General features: G+C 35.8%; 1 protein-coding gene across 3 annotated transcripts in view; it reads left to right on the top strand.

Moving 5' to 3' along the window:
- Positions 1–23,683, top strand: part of HDAC11 (histone deacetylase 11) — a 29,711-nt gene extending 6,028 nt beyond the window's left edge. Inside the window, exons 3-10 of one of the 3 annotated variants that reach the window (XM_075714055.1) lie at positions 4,570–4,686; positions 9,677–9,719; positions 11,144–11,220; positions 12,973–13,035; positions 15,157–15,253; positions 17,117–17,295; positions 21,577–21,761; positions 23,611–23,683. In XM_075714055.1, coding sequence (XP_075570170.1) covers positions 4,570–4,686; positions 9,677–9,719; positions 11,144–11,220; positions 12,973–13,035; positions 15,157–15,253; positions 17,117–17,295; positions 21,577–21,761; positions 23,611–23,683 — 834 coding nt within the window. Of the gene's footprint in view, positions 1–4,569; positions 4,687–9,676; positions 9,720–11,143; positions 11,221–12,972; positions 13,036–15,156; positions 15,254–17,116; positions 17,296–21,576; positions 22,712–23,610 lie in introns of those variants that run through there. The other 2 variants (XM_075714054.1, XM_075714052.1) reach the window with 2 other exon arrangements.
- Positions 23,684–25,137: the final 1,454 nt, after the last annotated feature.

Raw genomic sequence — 25,137 nt, 5'->3', positions numbered from 1 at the left:
AGGAGGTAGGACTCACAGGAATGAAGGCAGTAGAAGCAGGCTCATAAAATAATCGGTTCAGCCTGTGATACTTCTGGCTGTTTGAGGTGTTCAGATAAAACAGCACAGAGTGCATCTTGGGCTGTGTGCATTTGTCGTGGTTTAGCCCCAGCCAGCAACTAAGCACCACGCAGCCGCTCACTCGCTCCCCCTACCCCGATGGGATGCGGGAGAGAATTGGAGGAGTAAGAGTGAGAAACACTCCTGGGTTAAGATAAGAACAGTTTAATAATTGAAATAAACTACAACAGTAATGGTAATAACAACAGTATAATAATGATAATAACAATAATAATATACAAAGCAAGTGATGCACAATGCATCACCACCCGCCGACCGATACCCAGACAGCTCCCGAGCAGCGATCGCTGCTCCCTGGCCACCCCCCCCCGCCCCCAGATTATATACTGAGCATGACGTCATATGGTATGGAATAGCCCTTTGGTCTGTTTGGATCAACTCTTCTGGCTGTGCCCCCTTCCAGTTTCTTGTGCACCTGGCAGAGCATGGGAAGCTGAAAAGTCCTTGACTAGCATAAGCAGTACTTAGCAACAACTAAAAACATCAGTGTGTTAATCAACATTCTTCTCCTACTAAATCCAAAACACAGCACTGTGCCTGCTACTAGGAAGAAAATTAACTCTATCCCAGCCGAAACCAGGACAGCATTGTATTAGTGACCATAGGTGACTCGGCAGCTGAAAATGTGTGGTTTTGGTTTGGATAAAATGGGCACCTTCAGAAGTGCTTAAAATTCCCTTGGCTAGTTCCTCAGTTCATGCAGTTTTTGTGCTGTCATCTGTTGTTTCTGTTTGCTCCGTATGTTGTGCTTTTTCCTTGCTCAATTTTTTCAAACTTCATGAAGGCTAGTGGTGGTGGTTTGTTATAAAATGTTCATTTAAAAAGTCATGAGAGCAGATAAATGAATTTGATCCTCTTCACCTAAGTTTTCATGTAAGTGTTAATGTGTTAGGTAAAGGTCTGTAGGAATATACAAAAACGTTATTTTAAAGGTAATGGTATTTGAATGTGCTTGGAGAGGACACTGAACAAGAATACTTGGTCTCAGGGAACAAGGTCTGACAGGTTTCAGTATTTACACCGCTGTGCAAATGCTGTAGGGCATTCTTTGTAGCTAAAGTAACTATTAGACCTCTTAAAGAAAAGGATAGGGTAGCATTTAGTTAACAGTGATTTGTTTCTTTCCTTTTAATATTTCCAACTCATTGGTTGGGAGACTGATGCACAGAAATTGTTTTTTCGCTGGTTGGTTTTCTTGGGAGCAGCACCTGGTTATAATCAGTTTCTACCAGTGTAGTATCTTATTCATAATGGTAATAGTGTGTTTGTACCTTGACCTAGAAACTTTTGTGAAAATTACAAGCTTCCTACTCTCCTTTATGATTTTATCTTATGTTAATTCAAGCTAAAAACATACTTTATCTATTGAAGATGGACCCAAATAGCTTTGTCTCAGGCAAGCTTCTGAATATAAAATCATGTTAGTTGTGTGGTGTTGGATTTGTAAGTCTGTGGATTTTCCCTTGAAGCTGGGACTAGCTCCAGGAACTTACCAAAGATTTAAACACAGATTAAATTTAGGTATTAAAGAACAAAATTGTATATTTATTCAGAATTTGACGTGTTGTTGGATATTTTAAAATGCTGGAATGCACTGAATGCATAACATAAAAGGCAGTACATCAGAGGTTGGTTTTGATCATTAATCCAGGATTTATCAGCATAAAAGCAACTACTTTAGCTTTATCTTCCTAATACTAGTTTTTCAGTTTAACTTTTGTTCCTTGAACACTAACAATTTGAAATAATTTGCGAAGTCATTTAACCATACTAAGAAGAGATTTTATAGTTAAGGAATTAAAGTTAATAGTAATAATACTTTATAAATAAAGTCCTGCAAGAATATCCTTGTTAAAATATATGTTATTGTAGAGTTTAGGCTTAAGCAAGGAAAACTGAGAACTCTCGAAGTTGTGGGGTGGGGTTTTTTTGTTTTGTTTTTAGGATTTTTTTGGACCTAACATCTTGGTATAGTGTTACACTGCTGATACTGCCTAGCAGTTAATTTGATAGGAGGCATGTATTAAAGGAGAATATACCTGGTTAAGGGCTAACCTGACTTCTTTACTCTTTTTAAGAAAACAGGGAGTGAAATTTTTTTAAAAATTGAAACTTAAATTCATACATTGAATTATTTGTCCAAAACACAGGAAGATAAATAATTTTTTAAAATTTTACAATATTAGCAATAGAAATAAAGAATTAAATGGAGTTGATAACTAAAAAGAATAAGTGAAGTCATGTTATTGAATAGTGTTTATATATGATTATTACTCTTCCCTGAATCCAGACCAAGTTTTAATTTCTGTTAAGTTATATAATTACGTGTCTACAAAACTTTACTAGTGAATCAGTAATTTGATGATGGCTGAGTGAAAGCAAGTATCTACCAAAAGAAGCAGTAACTGATATTATTCTGATATATGTGATTTCAATGCAAAAAATAGTGATTTTAAAAAAAAAAATTTTTGAAGAGTTTGTTCTCTCTCAAAGGAGACTAGTATGTGTGAAGACTTGTGTTATAGCAGCCAACTGACAGTCTGTAAAACGATTAATGTAGTCCTCATCTGTTCAAAATAATTTTTTATGTTTACAACATGAAAAAGTGTAAGATTATATAAACCAATTCCTTTTGAATTCTTTTTCGAGTATATACATAGCTGTTCTGAGAATTTATTGCAGGAAATGTTGGAAAACAAAATTAGCACATTGAAGAAAAAAGCGCAGAAGTGTCCACAGTTTGAGGCAATATTTTTCTCAATTATTACAGTGGTGTTTTTTGAGAAGCATTTTCATTAGTCTTCTAACTGCATTCTTGAACCCCAAGACTTTCCTCACAGTCAAATGACTTTTCCCCCCGTGTTAGGAATTACATAAACACAGTAAAGGACTAAGGCTGAAGCAGTGAATGTCTTCGGGCTTGCCAATGTTCTGTAAATGTCCTCAGCTGCAAAAAGAAAGCTTTGCTTACTCTTGACTTGTCCCATGTCCGGATTTCTTGCATTCACTTAAACCTGCAGCAGCATACGTGTAGATTTGAGTCTTTATTGCTCCCACTTCTTCCCATTGAGATTAAAATTTTTTTAAACTGCATTAAAACTTTCTGAAATTTTGTGATCATTGTTCACATTTGAGATTAAAATTTATTTTATCCAAATATGGCCTTTTAAATTCCATTTTAGAACAACAGGATTGAATCTAGTTTTTTACATTATGCTTGTTTAAATGTTAAAATATCTTGCCACAGGACTTTATCAAGATTGACTGTATTACAAAATAATTAAAGCAGTTTGTTAATGATGGAGAGCTGATAGTATAGTAACAGAATAATGTCTTACAAATATAAAAGTAGTAAGACCTTAAAATGAACTGTTGACAAAATACAGTTAGTAGTTAAGAACTTTATGAATAATGCTGCCCCTCTACCCCACCCAATAGTCCTTCATAGGTGAAACATTGATAACTGGGAAAACAAAGTAGCTTAAGTTTTTTTGAATATCAAAGGACCCTGAAATTGACATGTGATTGTCTGTCTTTGGTTAAAATTGACCACTTGTACATCCTGTCATTTGTAAATAGACAGCTAATAGTAATCGGGCAATAAATGTACTGAATCTAGTTGAATTTCCTAATGCTAAAGAAAATAGGATCTATTCAGAATCTTTGTACAGGGTGTCAAATTTGTAAGTCTTGGTACCTGAATATTTCACTATTGGATGAAGAGGCTTGTGAGTGATGCTTTGAAATATATTTAGAAGTATTATCGCTGGTAGCAATGTTGGTAGAAGTTCTTTGATGTGTTTGCAAAACAGGCATTTACATATTGCAAATATTTTGTATTCTAACCTTCAAATCATATTCTTGATGATATGACTTTTTAACAAAATCTTTCCTTGAAACATTTTCCAGAAGTGTTTAATATGCTAAATAAATTTTAATTAGTTCTCCATACTAGAATTTGCACTGTGTGTTCACTTACGTATTTGAACTTCTTAGCGGAGTTGTCTGTTTCTGTTTCTTTTCTCCTTGGTATATCCTTTTGACTTGACATGGGAAAAGATATTTTAGGTTTGAACAATATATCAAGCGTAGCTTGCTATTAGTACGGCTGAAGGACATTTTACAATTCTTCCTCCCAATCCCAGGGATATTAGATTTTCTGACATATTAGCTTGCTGAAAAATTGCTGATTTATTATCATTTGATACTAAAAACTGAAAAACCTAGGGGTGGTGATTAAAAGTGATGATTCGTACAGTTAACAACTTGAGGACAAACCTATTTGGAGGTTACTAATAAGGACTGTTGTGGTCACCTCCATCTAAAAATACTAAAAAATCTTGCTAAGGACCTGCAAGGTCGTTTTCAGTAAATAGCAACTGATGAGAGATCTAAATGTCATCATTAAGACAGGCTACACTAATTGGAACTTTTTTTTCACCTTTGCAGTGGTCATTTGTTGTGGCTACAATCACAGAAATTCCACCAGTTGCCTTTCTTCCCAATTTCGTTGTTCAGAGAAAAGTTTTGAAACCTCTACGAACCCAGACAGGAGGAACAATAATGGTAAGGTACTCTTGATTCACTTTTATCCCATTTAAACTTTTTGATCAAAACACTATAAACCTGCGAGTTTTAATATTTTATGTAACTCAAAGGCTTGAGCTCTGGAGGCCTGTAGAGGGAAGTGAGTTAATGTACAGTGCTAAACACGAGCAAAGTTTGCTGCTTGTTAGCAACTGCCAAGGTGAAGGACATACCTGATTTTATGGTCTGTAATTTGTAGAAGCGGAAGAGACAGTAAGGGGCAGCCTGGGCAAGCAATGATAGATATGGCAGGACTTATGACAAATACAGAAGCTGAATTAGTTTTGAACAGTATTCAAATACAGGCAAACTCTAGGAATGGGAGTTTTCAAAATTGATAATATAAAAGCTATTTTTAAAGCACGTATTTACCAAATGGCCTTGGTACTGCATAGGAAGAGATGCATGGTTTGGTTGCTCTTGAGACTAAGTAAGTGTTTAAATTTAAAAAGCATGTCACCTTGCTCATTTTAATGATTAAAATCAGTTTATCTACTTTTTCTATTGTAAGTACTACATAAGCAGCTCAGCTGAGCTCAAGTGAGACATAGCCTGTCTCACCTTAACAAAATGGTTTTCTGATTAGTTAAATGAGTGCTCTGGTCAGAAGAACTGTGTAAGTGTCACCAGACATTTAATTTTGCCTGAGAATTGCCATTAGAGATGTTGAGGAAGTAGGAGGAAAGAAAACAGTTAATAGCTGGAGCTAACAATGAGTTATTTAAACCATGTATTGAAGAAAAGATTCCTCCATAATTGTAAACTGGTAACTAATGGAACCTTTTCTGCCCTTTGTATAATTCTTTGTCATATTAGAGCTAGAGTTCAGAAACTATACAGCACGGTGCCAGGAAAAGATGGTAACAGTCCCAATCTCTCTTCACAGGCACTGAACTGTAATAGTTACATAAATGGAAGACAAATAATCCTATCTGAAATCATTAATATTATAGTACAAATAGATCTCTGCTGCATTTTAGGTACTCTTTGTGAAGGTAACTGTTACAGTGGGTGCATGTGAAACGGATAAAAGCCCATATTGCTTTTTCTATATCTATTTGAAGCCAGTTATTGAAGAACACTATTCTGTGGGTTGGCAAACCTTTCAGAGTATGTCTATGCCAGATATGAGAATACAGTTTATTGCAACTACAAGATATTAAAAGGTGAGCAAGTCTGGGAAGCCGTAAATGAATGATAAAGTAATGGCATTATTTTTAGAAATAGGCTAATAGGTAGCTTCCCATTTCTGTCAACAGAAATGTAGGTACTTAGTAATTTGCACTGGAATCAAGGTTTCTTATTTTTAAATGCTTACCTTAGTGAATATATCAAGATTCATTAAAGGCATAAGTAATATAAAGAGCTCTTCTATGAATAGTGCATAAAAGGCAGTGCAGTACGGTTTTCAGAAACAATGAAAAAGGTTGAATCTGTTTGTGAGTCTGACCTATGAGAATGATGTGAGTGAGCTCAAAAGTTTGGTGAAGCAGTTCTCCAAGTTTTCTTTAATTTCATGGGGCTGATGTGAGATTAACTGTTGCTACTATCATTTGTGTGTATAAGTGGATCTGGGCACTATTAAGTTTCAGCCTTCTTGGGTTTTACTATGTGAAATGAAAGTAGAGGGCCAGTTGTTTTCAGATTTTAAGGCAAGATGAAATATCCTGCTTTTCTGTTATATTTATTTTTTTAATGATGGAACTACTCAATGCCTGATTCCTTATCAGGAGAAAAAAATGGCAACTTCTTTCAGTATTTTAGTAGTCTGTTAAATCTGTGTCCCATCCAGCTGCTGGATTTGCAAAATGTGTGTGCAAAAGTAACTCTCTGCCAGTTGTTGGCTTTTGTTACCAAAAGGTAGTAGAGAAAGGAATAGAATGGACTGGACAGCTTGTGACTGGGCTTCAATATGTACTGTTAAGATTCAGAAACGTCTTCTAACAGTGTGATTTAATTGTTTTAGGCATGTCATCTTAACTCCCTTTGTAATATCCAAAACACTGGTCATAGATATTTAAAAGCCTGGAGCTCTTCAAAAAGCTCAAGTATATCATGAGGTTTGAGCTGTGTGGCAAACTGGTGCATTTTATTAGTGTTTACATAATGTAGCTCTTCATGATACTGTGAAGTACTCGGAATAGTTGAAAACTGTATCGACATCCATGCGCTTGTGTTCAGAAAAATTTTGTTCATGATTGGAGGAAAAGGTGAGAGTTGTAACCATAGCAGAGTAGCAGCTAAGGAAGATTTCCAGTAAGTTTTTTGAACTTGGGGAAAGATCAGAAAGTCACCTCCTTGATGCTGAAATTGTCTGTACGAAGTGACTTAACCTGCTAATTGCTTTGGGCTGTTAAATAAAAATGGCCAGTGGTTTCTTCCTAAATCATGAAGACAATAGTGAGTCTTGTGACATTTACCATGTTTAAGTATCCTTGCAGGTTGCTGAGTCTGGTTTTAATTCAGGCTTGTGAGTGGGAAATGGCTTTCTTCTAGAAAATAAAAGTTGTATGTACCTTGCCCACCTTGGACTCTGTTTCTCCAGCTATTGTTGTTCTCACCTCTTAAATGCCATTTGCTAATTCTACTTTAATTCTGTTGTGTTGCTATGTCTCCTTGGACGTACATGTTATTTAAAGTCAAAGAATAGTGAGGTAAGGAAATATGTGAAAGTGTTTGTACAGTGTAGCAATGTCTGATGCTTTTGTTGAGTCTGTATGAGAAAACCAGATAAACTACTGAAAATGTTAAATCAACCTTTAAAGACAATTTAAATACATAAGTTTGGAAAGAACATGCAAGGTTCTGGATAAGTCTTTAGGCTTATTGGATTATGGTAATAGGCTAGATAACAAAAAGTGTTACCTCCTTTAGTAGGTGTTAGCTGGCAAAAGCAGAAACGATAGAAGTAGAATGCAGTGCATCTCCCTAATGCAAACCTGCATAAACCACCTGGAACATCTTCTCCTGGCAATTTACCAGCAGGAGCTGGAGATAGCACCAAACTGGTTTTGCTGGTATCTGTGTAGTCCATCTTGCTTTCAGTGGGCTGCTGGGAAGTTAGGGTAGTTTGACTTTTTTTTTTTTTTTTTTTTTAAATCTGATGTTATAGACTGGGTAGTAGTAGAGAGAAAGAATTCTGGTTTCATGTGGTTCATGTAGTTCAAGGTGCTTAATTTTTGGTTGTCACTCACAGACAAAGAAGTAGCTCCATTTAGTCCTCCAGCATCACTTCAGACTCCTGGTCAGTTCCCTCTTCTGTGCTGTATTTCTGACTGCAGTCAATAGTGGTTACTGAGATGAGGGGTTTTGGTCCTGTCTGAATAGGAACATGCAGAGTCTTCTCTTATTATAGCCATGCTGTCTTTCTGTGCAATAGTTATGAGGAATGAAGGAAATGGTAGAAGAGAAAAATAATTGGGAAGAGTCTAGAGTTTCCTAATACTCTACCTTTGATATTTCTTGAGGGTCTTGACAGTATGTGTGTGTGAAATCTATTTCAACTTGGCTCTAACTAGTCAATACTTTTGTATAGTTTTGTGATGTTTTTCATTGTGCTTGCATTATCTTTAATTCATAAATGCATGTTCACTAGTTATAAATGTGGTCATGTAGAAGAGATATCCACTAGTTATCTATTATGTATCATGGCTCCGGAAATACAGATGATGTCACTGGTCACTTTTGGATTGATCTTGATGCCATATGCTGTTATTTTTATGGTTTTTATTTTTCATTATGGGGAAATAGGTATGTACTTTATAAGCAATTTTGATTCACCAGACAATAAAATTTGTACAGTACAAGTCAGAAGTACAATCTTCTGCTATTCCTGATGGTCCTGTTTATCATGAAAATTTCTGTTGAGTTTCTTCACTTTTTAATGATTTTTTTGGCAATATGGGAAGATTGTTTTTTGGTGAAGAATCCCTAGGAAGTACACTAAATCACAGATAATGTGCTTTCCCTGCGACTTAATGGGTTTTATAGTTCAGAAACTACAGTCTTTTCTCAAAATATAATTTGTGTAAGTTAGCATGTTCATAACAGGATGATGTTTACCTTCCCAGTAGTTAATTCTTAATACTGAATTAGAACTGTTCAAATATAAATATTGGTAATGAAGAATTCTCAACTGTCTAAACTTCCTTTCATATATGATGTGTAATATGTTCCACGATTATGGAAAAAAAAAAAAATCTGTTTTTACTTTCTTTTTTTTTTTTTAATTATAGCTAGTGACATCATCTTTTTTTAACATGACACTTAAGGAATACTGCAGTTAAACACCTCCTTGACTCATCCTGGCCAAAATAAGTCTTTTTTTTTTTTTTCAATTAAAATTTCATTATTCAAGCCTTGTGTATCTCTTCTCTGTCAATACTTTTGCTTTCCCAAATGTCATTTGAGTTCAAAGGAGAGATACAGGCACAGTTTTCCGGTATTGGAAGAAAAAAGATTGGTAATGTTTTATACTGTGCATGTTATATGATTTAAAAAATAAAAGAAGTCACAGGACACTCCATAATGTAGCATTTTTCTGTCCCCACCCCCAGCTGAAACTATGTTAATCTGTATTTTCAGGATTTTGAGCTTGCATTCCTCCTATTTTTACATGAACAGGAAGGATGCTCATTTTTTACTCTTACGCACACTTGTACTTTCCCTTTTTCATTTGTCTGCTAGGGGTCGGTGTTCATGTCTGCAAAGCGCAGTTAGTTTCAGATCTGTTCAACTGCCAGAGAATGAAATACAGATGAGAGATCAAATATTTTTTTCAACTAATTATGCTGAGGATAGTTTTGTATGGCTCATATTCCGAGATCTGATTCAGAATGACCTGCAGTGGTAAAATATCCGAAAATTCAATGGGCGTGTCTGAATGCCAAGAGTTGCAGCGGGGTGGAAGTAGAGAGTGTTAAATGGTTGCCTTGTTCATTCATGAAGTTCTCACTGTAATTTTCTAAAGGCAGGAAAACTTGCTGTTGATAGAGGCTGGGCGATCAATGTGGGTAAGTACAAATGTAGTACATTAAATGATACTTGAAATAGGATGTCTAAAATCACTATTTTTATTTAGCATGATGTGTATTCTGTTTGTAATAAAAGAATGTGACTGGGTTGTGTTTAACTAAAATCAACTCTAAAGAAAAAAAAAATGGAAAAAGTACTGGATTTGTTTTCTTGTCCACTGTCACCCATATTGCAGTTTTATAGTTAAATAAAATACTTTTTGGAAAGAAAAAACCCATAACTGGATAAAGTTATCATATATAAGGAAAAGTGTTTGGATTGAAGTAGTGTGAAAAAAATTAAGGAAAAATGTTTGGAGTAAATGTAAATATTTCAATAAAATCTTTGTTTTCATTAAGTTGTAAAATAATTTTCATAGATCTTATCATCAGCTAATTTATATATTATACCAGATCAAGGGATTGGTTGATATGCTGGAGAGCAGGGCTGTACCAGTTAGTGTCTATTTTTGGCTGTGCAGTTTTTCTTGAAAAAGACTTGAATGAACAAGTTATGAAGAATATAGTGAACACAAATCTGTTCTCCTGCTCATAGCAAATAGCAATGCGAAACTGGTAAACTATCGAAGCAATATTTTGTGTCATGTAAGACTTAGCTTGTCATTCTCATAGAGCTCATCAATTCTGGGATTTTTCCGTTATTTCTTACACACATCTTCTACAAAGTGAATATCCAATATTAAAAATTAAATAGACATTAAAACCAAACCCAAAAGCCTGTCATGTTTACTGATATATAAAGCGAGCTTGTTAAGTTTCTTGCTTAGATATTTGTAGTGTGTTTCTCAGTGAAAAGTTCTGGTTTATTATATAAAAACTATGTTTTGGGAGGGGGAGGTCTAAGTACTTTTTTCATGTAGAGTGTGTGTGTCTTTTAAAGAGGAGTTCTTAAGGTTTCTTCTGGTCTGAGTGTTTGCAAAAGACAATGGCATGTGCAAATAATCATAACACCATAGTTTTTAGTTTGTGGGTTTTTTGACCTGGTGTTCAGTATAGAAAAGAACTTTCCACATATCCTTTCCACCTGCCTCATAATGTTAATTATGCAACTCCAACATGCCTGGGGGAGCTGAACTTTCAAAGTGGTGTGCTTTGTCATGGAGGCATGGTGTGCTATGTGTGTACATTTCTCAGTTTTTAGGGTGGTTGCTAGATGAAAGGGACAGTTCCCTTTAATCTGGGCATCTACAGATCCTTTGCCTGATGGTTGAGTAGGCCACACATAAGATACGTACAGAAACCCTATGAGATGTTTTGTGTTGCTAGGTAAGGGTTTAACAGCTCTAGGCGTGGTATTTGCTAAAGGAAAAAAAAAAAGAGCCTGACATGTAAGTGATCTCTGTCTCTTTGCGACGACCATCTATGTATCTAGCTTTTCACGTCTTCAACGTTTTTATGTTTAGGGGGTGGTTTTCATCACTGTTCAAGTGACAAAGGTGGAGGATTTTGTGCATATGCTGATATCACGCTGGCTATAAAGGTAAGAAGTACTCTTAAACTGGTATTTTCTACTATTTGTGCAAATGGAAAAAAAATCCACATAAACTCATAAGAACTAATTGACATCTTAATAGGAGAAAATAAAGCCATCTATAGGTGGGTGGGAATAGGAAAATGGTGTGGTACTTGATACTGCAGAACATAACGCACATGAAGTATCGTTAAGTGGAAGGGAAGAGTTGCAGAGATCAGAATTATGCATGTAAATATGCATTAATAATGTCTTCCTGCAAGAAAACACTCAAAATCAAACCAGATTCACTTCTAATATCCTCAGTGATAATTATCCTAGCCTTGCAGTTGAACCTGAAAACTCCACATTAGTTTCAGTGGTTACAATCAAGACAAATGCAGAGACAGAAATCCTCTCTCTGAATTAAGCTGCACTATACAGTGCTCAGAGTGGTTCAAATTCATGAATAAAAATGTGAATGTCTCCAAAAAAAAATCACTGAATGTGAATGAATACATTAGGCTTTAGCTGTTGAAAGGCTCTAGCAATAGCCTTCTCAATTAGGGCTTATTTTTATCAAATGTACTATGATATATTTATATAGTAGAATATTTATGAAGTATCAGTAATAATCAAATGTAAAAAAGCTCTAATGATTGCAGCAAACCATATGACATAGCATCCTAATTTCTGTACGTGGTAATTTGCAGAAAAGTAATACACAATGTTCTGTTTTCCCTATCATTAAAATACAGATTGAGAAATTACAGCTGGTGACAGTTTGTACAAAATCTTTGGGTTTTACCATGTCTATATTAAAGATAGTAACTTATCAAAGTTAAGACTCAAAGAATTAAAACTTATTTTTTTTTACAGACATGGAATAAGAAATGAATTCTGTTACTAAAAGTGGCTTTAATGCACACAGTCCCTACAGCAGCTTTTCCTAAATGGTGGAATTTATGCTTATACAGTTGGATGCCATCACAGTGGACTGTTTCTCCCTTCCTGTTGATAAGTCTCACTTGTGCTATATTTGTGTCTCATGAAGTTAGCTCCTCAATGTTTTGGGGCCTGAGTAGCTCTTGCTTCACCCTGTCCCAACCCAGTTTTTGCTGTTGCTTTCTCCACGCTGCCATTGGTTCCATTCCAGCCTCTGACAGCACCAATGCCACAATCAGCTTTATAATCCCTAGTTGGACCTGTCCTTTTCTGTCTGGCTGGTGTGGGATGCAGAGATGTACTGGCTACACTTGTGTAGAGCAAGTATTACTACAACAGGGTTTATTACCCTGGGCTCCATTGCATTATTCAGTGTCATTGGACTTATGCCTCATTTGCAGAGTCTACTTTACAATTTAGCATGGAATGCTGTAGAAAGACATGTCCTTGATCCTGTGTTGTGTCTGGTACTTTGTGGGAGAAAGAGGAGATGAGTAGAAATCTCTTTCTTCCCTCTCTCCACCAACTTTCTCTACAGGTAGGCAGATAACCTGCACAGATAACTGTGAAATGCATGTTTCATGCATTTCATCTGGTGGAAATGTCTAAGTTTTTCTATTGTATACCACAAAAATTATCTTTTTATGTGAAATAACTAGAGCTTTTTAAATTAAATATATTAGAATAATTTAGCTATTTATTTGGTGAATTAAATGAATAGACACACACTACGTTCAGATTGGAACAGTAATGTACTGTGCAAGCTTCAAGCCTCCAGTTTAATCTGCCACCTAACTTGATAACTTTCTCCATCTTTTTCTTTGCTTATATATCCAGTTCTTATTTGAAAGAGTACAAGGGGTGTCTAAAGCCACAATTATTGATCTGGATGCTCATCAGGTGAGTAGCTTACCTGTATTCAGTGCTGCAGATGTTTTGCTTGAAATCCAAGTGTGTGATAAATACTATTTTTTTTCTAATAGTAGTATAAACTGTCAACTTGCAGAATACAAAGTTAATCATAGATGATGGAAACAGTGAACAGTTTAGTTTGATTATTTTATGGTCCAAAAGGCTGTTAAGCCAGTTTAATAAAATTAAACTGAGTTGTAGCTCCATCATGTGGCTAGATGTAAAAATATTTTTGAGTTGCATACTGGTCTGAGGCGTAACAGTCTCCAGAGTAGATCAGTGTCCCAGAAGAAACAAGAATATCTTAAAACAGAATTACAGTTAATTCAGCATGCATGATCATTGCAGCAACCTTTGCAGGGGATGAATTTGACCTTCAGTGTTTTAATGGAAAGCCTGGCTTCAGGCTAATGAAGTAATGAATACATCGCTCTTCACCTGGTGTGAAGTGATTTACCATGGGTAACTGAGAACAAATCTTATCTTTGTTAGGATTTCCAAAATAAATCCTGAAAGGAGGGAAATAGTATTTTTAGAAAAGCAGTTAATGCACCAAAATTATGTCCAATCTGAAGCATTGAAGATAATTTAGTATGTGTAAATAAGCCATTTTTAAGTACCTCCATGGCAGCTCTAATGGCTGCAAGTTTTGCATCTTCAATCATTTCTCTTAGCTGCATGTTAAGGCATCCTAAAATTACTATGAAATAAGGACATAGATTATACAATAGAAGGATGTTTTGTGTTCATGATTCTCTTCAGCCATGTCTGTCAGGGTGTGGATTTTTTGTGCTTTTTTGGGGTGTTTTCGTTTTGTTGTTTAAGAATGTCTTGGAATGTATTTTGGTTTTCAGGTATCATGCTGGTAATCTCAGTCTGCACACTTAATCACCCCTTTGTTTCCTTTCTTTGTGGAATGAGGTGTGTGTGAAGTAGTAGCTCAGCAAATCCTTTTTAAATATGCACATATTCTCATCTTGTAAGTGTTCCAATTCTTGGTGCATTGGTGATTTCACTTTTCATAAGAAAATAGTTCACCCAGAGGCTCTAATATTCCTAGATTTCTGTTCATGAACTGTTTATTTGTGGACCAAAAGTGCTAAAGAAATAAGTAGGAGTTGCCATTTTTTAGCATAAAGAAATACAAAGCTTCCCATTCTGCTTTTCACACACATTGACTAGCTTTAGCCTAGTAATTCTGTTTGTTTGTTTGTTTCCAGGAGCAGAGGTTGTAGCAGAAATACAGCTTAACTGCCCAGGGACATAAATTATGTAACTGAATTACAGAAGATAGATCTGTGGAAATGTCTGTTTCTATAGTTTAAATTAAATTCTGTTGGGGTAGGGGTTGGGATCCTGTATGATAAACTGATTTCAGCAAAATCATCTTAGCGATTGCTGTGAAAAGATGATTTTTATACCAGTGGAAAAGAAGTCTAAATGAGAGCCAAAATAATACTATTTAAATTCAGAAATGGGGGTGGGGGGGAATATTCAGAATCTGAGTTTTCTCTTGAGCATCCATCTTTACACCACATACAATCTTTTTGTAGGGAATTCCTGGTGTTAAACAATATCTTAAACTGTTGGGTCTTTAGTGTTTGTAATTTTTTCCAGGGATTACTTATCTCACCAAGGCTTGAATTATCAGAAGAGCTGTAGTCTGATTTATTTATTTATTTATTAATCCTTGTATAAGCGTATAAGTATCCCTGCAGCAGTTGAAGGTGACTTTTTTGGTTTCGGTTTTTTTTTTCACAGTTGAAAGATGAGAGATCTGTTTGGTGGTCACAGTTGCTTTTGTAATGCTGCTGGAGACAATTAGCTTCTAATTTTCATTTATTTTTCTTATATGTGCGATGAGATCTATGATAATTGCCTTCACAGAGATATAAGGATGTTGATTTTGGTAATACCTGCAGTCTTCAGACTGATGCTGTCAAAGCCACCAAAATTCTACACCTCAAAATAACCTTCAAGACTATAAATAAGAGAATGTCACAGGCGTTTTAAATATTAGATCTTTGTAGTCTTAATTACTCTAGAATTCACAAATTATTTAATTCTGTGTTAGTATGCTAGGAATAGCTAACTGTAATTTTCCTTCAGGGAAATGGCCATGAGAGGGACTTTATGGATGATCATCGGGTATATATTATGGATGTGTACAATAGATATATTTATCCAGGGGATGGATTTGCTAAATGTAAGTATAATTGAAATCCATATTCCAAAATGTAGCAGAGCTACTGTGTTGTTAAATAACTTTCTCATTTACTAATAAGCTTCTTTGCCACAATGGTAACTAGATTTTTTTTTTTTTTTAATTTCACATTGAATGTACAATTTTCAATGATCATTGTGATATATCACAATAGTCTTAACGCTGTAATGTTTTCCCTCGCTTCTGGAATGGATTTCTGGAATGCAAGGTGTAGGTGTTATGAGGACTTTGTTAGTAGTCCATTCAAAAGCTCATGCCACGCTTAGAACAGTGAGTTAAGTAATCCTTTTGATTTGGAGACAACTGTTAGAACTTAATCTTTCCCTTACACTAAATTTATGTGTGTAGAATTCACTAAGGATTAGCTAGTACTGTGTAAAAACGTTTCACGTTCTTTTGAAAGTTATAATTTATAACATATTTAGGTGTTGTGTTACCAGTAGAACTTGTTTTATAAGCATCTAGAAAACAAGATGCATCTGAATGTGAAACAAGTTGGGAAGCAAAAGGAAGTCATACAAATGTTAAGAGCTGGTGCTTTTTGTTGTTGTTGTTGTTGTTGTTGTTTGTTTATCCCTACTGTGATGTGCCTATTGTGTCTGGTGACCTGTCACAGTTAATTAATGGGGTTTTGATAATGACTAAATTGGAATGCTAAAGCCCAGAGTTTATTTGGTCTTTGATTCTGTTGCACTGTCATTTATTACAGGCTTAATTTGTTAACTGAATCATAGTTTATTGGGGGAGATGTTCTTCTGCTGTTGAATTTCTTCAATGATGCTGTCATTCCAAAAAGCCTACTTAATTTGGGTTCTGCACAAGAATTAGGCACAGTGCATTGTACTTCTGTTTTTTAACTAGTAAAGATTTTGAAAATTGTAGTATATGTATTTCAAGGTATTAAACTAAAAAATGACCATTTAAAACACATCATGTCTGTAAGCAGACAAATTGCAGGTAAATGAAGATTCCTTCCCCCCCCCCCCCCCCAAGAAAAGCATCCCTTTATTCGTATGTCAAATGGCAGCATTTTGAACAGATGGATTAAGACCAAAACAGAGTAAGCCCTTCTCAGAAAATCTGAAATACTGAACTCGCCCTTCTCCTGTGAAGCTGGCAATGCTAGCATTCCCTTTCTACAGATGAAGTGTGAGGTGTAGAAGGCTTTGGCCAAAGGCTTTATTAGAAGCATTATAAATAATTTGATTTAAATTAAGAATATATATTTGCTCTTCTGGTAGGATTATAGGGTAAGAACATTAAATTGAAAATGCTTGGGGCAAAGCTGAATCTTGTTATACATTTATAAAGCAATTCACATAAATTCATGATCCCTTGCTGTTAAGTTTTGAGTGTTGTGATTAAAAATAAAACATCTTAATAATTTCTCAGTGATATTTATCTTGTGGTTTTCCCCCAACTGTTTCCTGTGCAACTCAGTGTTTTCTTTTCCTTATGCTTTATTTAGATTACTTCTAAGTTATTAATTTTCTTTGATTTCTTTGCTGATTGATAAATGGACATGTAGATCAGCTACTATTCAAGAACATTTTCCACTTGTGACTCACAGGTCTCCCCCGCCCCCCCCCCCCCCCCCCCCCCCCCCCCCCCCGGCCTGCATCTAATTTTCCCTCTTCAGTGGAATTTTTTCAAGGTCATTGTGCTTACATTTGCTGGGAAAACAAGTAGTTGAATAATTTTCTTTAATTGAAGGTTCTGTGAAAATTCAATGTATTTACAAAACTTCCAGAAATGTTACCTTTTTCTCTTGCTTACCTAAATCTTCCATTTTCTTTCAAAGCAATGCTTTGTTTATTGAGTAACATCGAAACTTTTTTTTTTTAGGTGCCATAAAACGCAAGGTGGAATTAGAGTGGGGTACAGAGGATACAGAATATCTTCAGAAGGTACATACTCACGTGGAAGGAGCATTAAATGAGTTAAAACCTGACATCATTGTCTATAATGCTGGGACTGATATTCTGGATGGCGATCCATTGGGAGGACTTGCTATTTCACCTCAGGTTTGTATGATACTAAAATACCTAGAGACTTTCCTGTGGCTGTGTCATGGTTTAACCCAGCCAGCAACTAAGCACTATGCAGCCGCTTGCTCACTCCCCCTGCCCCAGTGGGATGGGGGAGAGAGTCAGAAGAGTAAGAATGAGAAAACTCCTGGGTTGAGATGATAAGAACAGTTTAATAATTGAAACAAAATAAAGTAAAATAGTAGTAGTAATAATAGTGATATAATAATAACAGTAATAATAATATACAAAGCAAGTGATGCACAATGCAATTGCTCACCACCTGCCGACCGATACCCAGACAGTTCCCAAGCAGCGATTGCTGCCCCCCAGTCAGCTACCCCCAGTTTATATACTGAGCATGGTGTCATATGGTATGGAATAGCCCTTTGGTCAGTGTGGATCAACTGTTCTGGCTGTGCCCCCTCCCAGTTTCTTGTGCACCTGGCAGAGCATGGGAAGCTGAAAAGTCCTTGACTAGCATAAGCAGCACTTAGCGGCAACTAAACCATCAGTGTGTTATCAGCATTCTTCTCCTACTAAATGCAAAACACAGCACTATGCCTGCTACTAGGAAGAAAATTAACTCTATCCCAGCTGAAACAAGGACAGGCTGTTTGTTAGCTGAAGGTAAGGTGCATACTTTACACTAAACTAGAGCATTTGCTGTTATAGATATGTATAGATACATTGTCGTTGCTCTTTCACCATGCTTTTTGTTGTCTCTTCCTGACTAAATATTTTTGTTCTTCAGGTGCTTGTTCCAGTATCATTTGTCTTCTTTCTAAAATGCACTGATTTTGAACATCAAGACAGTAACCAGAGAGGCATATAATTTCACACTTCACCTGACTCCTATTTTTCCTGTTTGGTTCTTTCTTTCTTTGTTTCTTTTACCCTCACATAACCCATTTTGCGATATATTTCTTTTGTCACCTGCCTCCAGTGTGTATCTTAGGCTTACTTTCTTTTGTAGCACTCCCAGCTGTTTTAAATTGCTCTTCTGGTATCTTCCAGTTCTAGCAATTTTGTGCAGCCTGTGTGTGTATTCTTAGCAAATGAACAGATTTTTTTTCCCTTTCCTCATTCTTTTCTATACAAGTATCATTACCCTTTTTTCAGTTCAATTTACCTTCTCTCTCCCCAGTTTCAAATTTTGATTTATTCTGTATAGTTTCATAGAAGTCTTCACCTTCCAGATGTAGCAAGTCTGCTTTTCTCAAAATAAACAAAAATTTACAGATCTCTTATTTCCTCCATTTTTTTAAGAATTCCTTCTCTGACAGTTCCTTGGTTCTGTCCCTCTTCTGTTTTCACATTTGGTTCTCTTTTACTGTCCACCAGTTCAGTATAGAAAAGTGCTTTCTTGATTTGTGAGCTCTCAGATTCCCTTCTAATCAAGCCATCGCTTGATCTGTTCAGTTTTCATTCTGCTTTTCAGTACTTCAGTTCTCAGATGCTTCCTTTTGCACAGAGTTCTAGTTCCTTGCTTGGGTTTTGTTGGCTTCCTTATGTATTTCCTCATTCTTACCATCTCTGTCACTGAGCAGCTGCTTCGTTGCTTTCTGACTGGCTGCAAAGTCCTCAGTGGACCCAAGGTGGAATGACTCGGGAGCCATTCTGAATCTGCAGGTTTTGTTTCCCTGGCTATGTAAAAGTTTCGAAGGAGAAAGGAAGAGCTGAGGGGCTTGGTCTTGTTTGGTTCTGACCTTGGAGAGGATATGACCTGAGGTGTAAGATCTCATTTGATTTGGTGGAGCAGAGCTTTTTGGAAAGCAGGGACCACCAAGAGAAATGCAAGCTAGCGATAGGTGGCGAATACTTCAAGATGTGCCTTTTCAAAATTTTTTCTGCTATTTGAGGAGGAGCAGTGTTAAATGCCAAGAAAAATGAGTTGCTGTAGCTTGTTGGGTGCTGTGTAGGGAAAGGGACAAAATGTAGGGATGGGGAAGAAAGGTGAAATGATTCTTCTGGTCACAAGTAGAGATGAAAGGCAGAGTGCTATTTCTGTGCGCAGCCAGTGGCTCAGGTGCCTAATTATAGAATCATAGAAAGCTTTGGGTTGGAAGGGACCTGTAGAGGTCATCTAGCCCAACCCCTCTGCAGTGAACAGGGACAGCTTTAATTAGATCAGGTTGCTCAGAACCCTATCCAACCTGACCTTGAATGTTTCTAGGGATGGGGCCTCCACTGCCTCTCTGGGCAACCTGTTCCAGTGCTTGACCACCCTCATTGTAAAAAATTCCTTTCTTATGTCTAGTCTAAATCTATTCTTCTTTAGTTTAAATCCATTATTCCTTGTTCTGTTACAGCAGGCCTTGCTAAAAAGATTCTCCCCATCCTTCCTGTAGGCCCCCTTTAAGTTCTTCTAATGAAGAAAAGGTTTCTGTATCAAGCCTTTGTTTTCTGAATTGAGGGCAGGGTTTCCCATCTCACTAATCTTGTTGGCTTAGGTGTGAATGGAATGTTTCACCAAGCTTGAAATCCCAGGCTGCTGGAAATGCTGAAACTGAAGGCATCGAACCTGGAAAATTAATCTTGTAAAGTTTCGTTAGTCCAGTCTTCAGTCCTACAGTTGTAGATGTCATTCATATTTTAAAATCTTGCTACAGTGTTAATTCTACTCAAAGTTATGCCTCCTCGGAGTGTTATGAGTAGTAGTTTCTTGGTGCTTGAGGCTATAGCCAGAAAACTTGTGGTGTAGCAGGTAAGTCCCTCTTATCTTTGTTTGTAAGTGGCAAGTGTATTAGGCTGTCATTTTCAGTTTATGTATTTTCTTTCTTGGTAACACGCAAATGCTGGAATAAGCCCGTGTGTTTTCCCCTCAGTTCTTCCAGGCTCAGCCACTAGAGATGCTGGAGAAGGGATGAGGTGGTCAGGCTTCTATGAATAGTGACTGCTTCCAGTTCTTGTGTGGTATAATGTTTGCTGCATCCAGCGATGGTTCCCAAGGGGTGTGCAGCTCATTCTGTAATTCTGTTACTTCCTTTAAGGATCTGTTCCTAATAAAATTCTTCAGTTTCCTTTGTCTTGTTTTTCAGTTATTATTCCTTACTCCCATTGTCCTTTTACAGAGCTGTGTCAAACTATACAAAAAACATTACTGTTGTATGGTTTTACAAAATATTTTTTCAGCTACATTTGAATTTTGTTCTTTCCCTTTACCATTTGTTTGTGGTCTAATTTTTTTTTTAATGGCAGGGTAATACTTCTTGATGTATTTATAGTCTTCCTCTAACCAGTCTGAGTAGTGCATAGTGATTTTGTTGTACAACTTTTGCTGCTGCTTCCTTATTTTTTTTGTATTTGATTGCATTTTAATCCTTTTCCCCTTCTCCAGTTATTTTGCAGTTATTTAAATTTTGAGCTGTCCATTGTAAGCTGTTGTCTATTATGTCATTAGTATCTTTTTTTTTAGGAGTGTATCTCTGGAACTCTCCGCTTTTACTTTTTCCACAAAAGTAAATGCTAATTCTGTTCTCACTTATTTCTGAATTCTCTTTTTTTCCCCACATGTACTTATTTGAAACCCAAGAGAGTTGAAATCTTCTGTTGTATGGGTTCAATGACAGTACAGTACCTTTTGGTCAGCAATCTTTGTTATTTTTTAGTTCCATCCCCTTCTCCATTAGTAAGAGGTTATTTAGAATTTATTTTCCTTTCTATGGATTTACCATTACTTACAATTTGCAACTCCCCCTTCAGCCATAGATTCTTTTAGTATTAGTTTTTATTAAAGAAACTGGAAGCTGATAATTCAGCTAGTTATTGTGAACGTGTAAGATCTGATTTGAATTTTTCATTCTGTAGGTTGATCAAGCTCCTAAACTTTTGTCAGAGGGTGCTATGCAAGTTGAGCACAAACTAAAGCACTCTGAATTCAGACAATCTTTCTTAGTCTCAATTCCTCACCTGTAAAATAGGCTGAACATTTATAAACTTTGTAGTCAGTTTAGAGTTTATGGCCTTTGAGCAGGAATTTTTCTAGGAATTTGTACTAAAGACTTTTATCTGTTATGTCCTGTAAAACCAAAGTCAAACATTTGTGATTTGCGCTTTTTCCTTTTTTTAAATGATTATGCATGTAAACCTGCTAATGGGACTTTTAAATGAATTTTTAATTAGTTTTGTAAAATGTAGGACTTAATCACTTACCAAGCAGCCAATACTATAAATCCATAAACCATAGGCTAGTACTAAAATATCATATTTGTATCACCTCTCTCTCTCTCTTTTTTTTTGCTTTCCCCCTCCTTTGTAACTCTTGTAAACTTGCAGGGAATTGTGAAGAGAGATGAAGTTGTGTTCAAGGCTGCCAGAAGCCGCAGAATCCCAATCCTGATGGTGACGTCTGGAGGCTACCAGAAGAGGACAGCACGGATTATTGCTGATTCCATTCTCAATTTGCACAACCTGGGGCTTATTGACAAGGAGCTAGTAACCAGTGGAGCTGAAAATCCCAAGGTAGAACAGATGATTAGAGAGACTGCTAAAGACTTAACCAACTTGTCGCTGCAATGACAAGTTACTAAATTTTAGGAAACAACTTCCTGGTTTAGGAGCAGAAGTCTCCACATCATTATCAGGCTTAATATAACATATTTTAAAAAAGACTCAACTTGCCTGTAAAATAACACAGTAGAGCCAATATGTAGGCACAGAATAACTGTGTCTAACTTCTGAAGCTATCGAGCAAAGGCAACAAATCCTTTTAAGCTAATTGAGATGTAAACTGAAAGACAGTACCCTTGAGTATATAATATTACTGTAGAAAGCTTTAATTGCTTCTCTTATTGTTATGGGTAGTCTATTATGTTGAAAGAACTATGCAGTTGGTATCCAAAGACTGTCCCAGACCTATTTCAGATGATGCAGTTTGGACTGTGGTGCGAGAAATATGGACTAAACCTACTGGCATTTTTTTTTAAGATACTGCATTTTATTTATTGCTTTTTTAATTGAAATATTGTTATAAAATGAGTTCTGTGCAGGCTTCAATTATCAGTTTAATACTAAAGTTAAGTGCAATACTATAAAAAACGGTTCAGTTGGTAGGCTTTTAAGCCATAGCCTATTAGAATGAAAGTTCACTAATGTACATTTTATTCCTGTTGTTGATAGTGACTTAAATACTAAACACCTTGAGAAATAAAACATGAAATGCCTTTGGCTCCATATGCAAGTGGGCCATAAGGGCTCAGCATTAACAGTTTAGTTTTTGCCTCTCTTAAAATGCGGCTTGCATATAAAAGGCAATAGTTACTATGCATCGTAAATCACAGAGTAAAGAAACTACAATAAGATGAAAGATAATTTTAGAGTTCTGAGAATTCTTGCAGAAAATATTATGTAGAAACATAGGGTATCTTTTGCTATTGCCAGCTTGTCATGTATAAAACAGTGAAGAGTGAATTTTGATGCACACACCCCCACCCCATCCCCCCCAATGCTGTGTTTTTCACTTGCTTGAAGAGTAATGGTATTCATAGTTGTAGTTATAGTTGGTAACCAAATTGTTCATATTTACAGATAAAAATACAGTGAAATTTCTACATTAAGTTAATGTGCTAACTTTATATGGGAGCTTCGAGGAGGATTTGGGAACAAAATAGTGTAGGCAAAAGCAGATTCAGTACACTAACTGTAAAATTTGGTTTTATTTAAGTTGGTATATTTTGCATTAGTTTCTGTTTGTAGCATTGGGTCATAAACATACTAAACTGTATATTTTGCAAGAGCTTTTTTAACTTCCAAGTATTCACTGATTTGTAGTACAAGTTTCATGTCATATTTACGTTTGAGCCTTTCTATGAAGGAAAATTAGTATTTTCCTTGTAGTAGAATTGGTGTGTGAGCCATTTAAGGAATGTTTTATTCTAATTAGAATACTTACCTCACTTAGTGTTTATTTTTAGATTGATGGGGTTTGTTAATTGTAAGAACTTGCACAATTGCTATAAATAGCTGCTTTAAAACAGATTTGACATATTGCACTAATACTGAGTTGCAACACTGTTATTAAAAAGTACTTTTAAATTTCTTACTAGAAGGACCATCCGAGTACAACTAATGTTGAGCTTTATTTTTTCTATACTGTCTGACGTTACTGAAAGATGTTGTTATTCTTTCTTATAATTTTTATAAAATTATAAATTACGTTTCTATAAACTAAAATGCTGTCATAGTACTACATGGTCTTTTCCAAAACATTTTCTGTTTGTGTTAACATGTTTATATTATTTTCCCTCGGTGGAGATTAAAATGATGTTGAACAATGCTGACTGACTTTTCTTTTCACTTGACATGTATCTTGGCTGTCAAAAACTCTGAATGGAACAGTTTATTGAAAAGACAAGAAGATGTGTTTTTCATACTTAAAATGTAACCGAAACTGCAGTGAGTCTTAAGGGTGAGCAGTACAGGGTTTGTCAACAGTGGATGACTTCTCTGAGAGTTATTGTGTTGACCTCTTAAAGTGAGCTTGGAAGTTCTCTATCCAAATACTTTTTAAGATGTCATCATAGGGGGTTAAAGTCTCTTTCTAATTCCAAGTTATGTTCCATTACCTGTATTGTAACTCCTATTTTAAGTATTTTGTTGTTACAGGTATTAAACTGTAGACTAAGCTGCTGTTAAGGCTGTAATAGTTTGTTAGAGGTCTTTTATAAATCAGTATCTTTTCAGAGAGAACTAAATGTTTGCAGAAGAGCCTGCTAGCTTTCAGACTCATCTGTAAAATTTGCGATTTGTTAAGCAATGGGCATGTTGACTGCATTTTCAGTGTTCATTTTAAAGTTAGAATTGGTAAACAGATAACTCCTTCATATTTTTAAAAAAATTTAATTTAGTGTAATATTTGACTTGGTTGTTAAAACCAAAAGATTAATTTCTACACATTAAGAAACTAATCCAAGATAAATGTGTACTGTTTTTCAAAAAGAAGTAATGAAACTGTTTCTAAGTTGAATTTAGACCACAGATATTATATGATTCGTAGTTAATACACTGTTATCATTAGGCAAAGTTCACTGAAAATTTCATCATGGAAACCTTGCCTTGACCTACCACCATCAAAATTTTTGGCTTTGACAAAAACTTTTGTGGAACACAAAGACCCATATAAGTCTGCTAGGAGAATGCCATGTAGTCACAAATTTTATGGGGAAAAAGTGTGGAGTTTTTGGGTGGAGTGGGTTTTTTTTGTTTTGTTTCTTTTGGGGGGTTTTTTTGGTGCTTTGTTTGTGGTGTGTGGTTTTTTGTTTTTTTTTTTGTTTTTTCTCCCTTCAATTGCAGTTGTAACTATAAAATCCTCCCATAATAAGGAGCAGTGTTTTGGAACTGATGCCCTAACTTACAACCAAAAAACTATCTTGAAGAAAGACGTAGGTCTTGTCTCTCAAAATAAGACATTAGTTTTGACTCAAATTACTTAAGAAAGAAATAGTGAGGATTGTTCAATAGCTTATAGTTAACATATGAACATACATTTCTTGCTAGTCATCCATGTGTGAAATTTATTTTAAAAATAAACTGAAGAGTTGGTGTTTTCATCTATTTGATTTGACAGTTGGCCTGTCGAGCTCCATCCCCCCTTGCCTCTTTGACAGTTGACACCCAGTGTAGAACTTGGCATTAAAACCACTGGCTGTTGTGGTCATAGTCTTACACTGACTAAATTTTTGCTTTAGATGGTAATATCAATCTCTTTCACACTGAAGGTGTGACTTGTTTGTTTGACTTCAATGTGGTTTTTTAACACCCTGAATTGTCAAGTCCCAGACTTGTATCATGAATACAAAGAAGAATTTGAGAAATGCTGCAGTCAGACAGCTGTGATCA

Source organism: Pelecanus crispus, chromosome 7, assembly GCF_030463565.1.
Source record: "Pelecanus crispus isolate bPelCri1 chromosome 7, bPelCri1.pri, whole genome shotgun sequence".
Lineage (NCBI taxonomy): Eukaryota > Metazoa > Chordata > Aves > Pelecaniformes > Pelecanidae > Pelecanus > Pelecanus crispus.
This window is presented reverse-complemented; position numbering and strand designations above follow the sequence as displayed.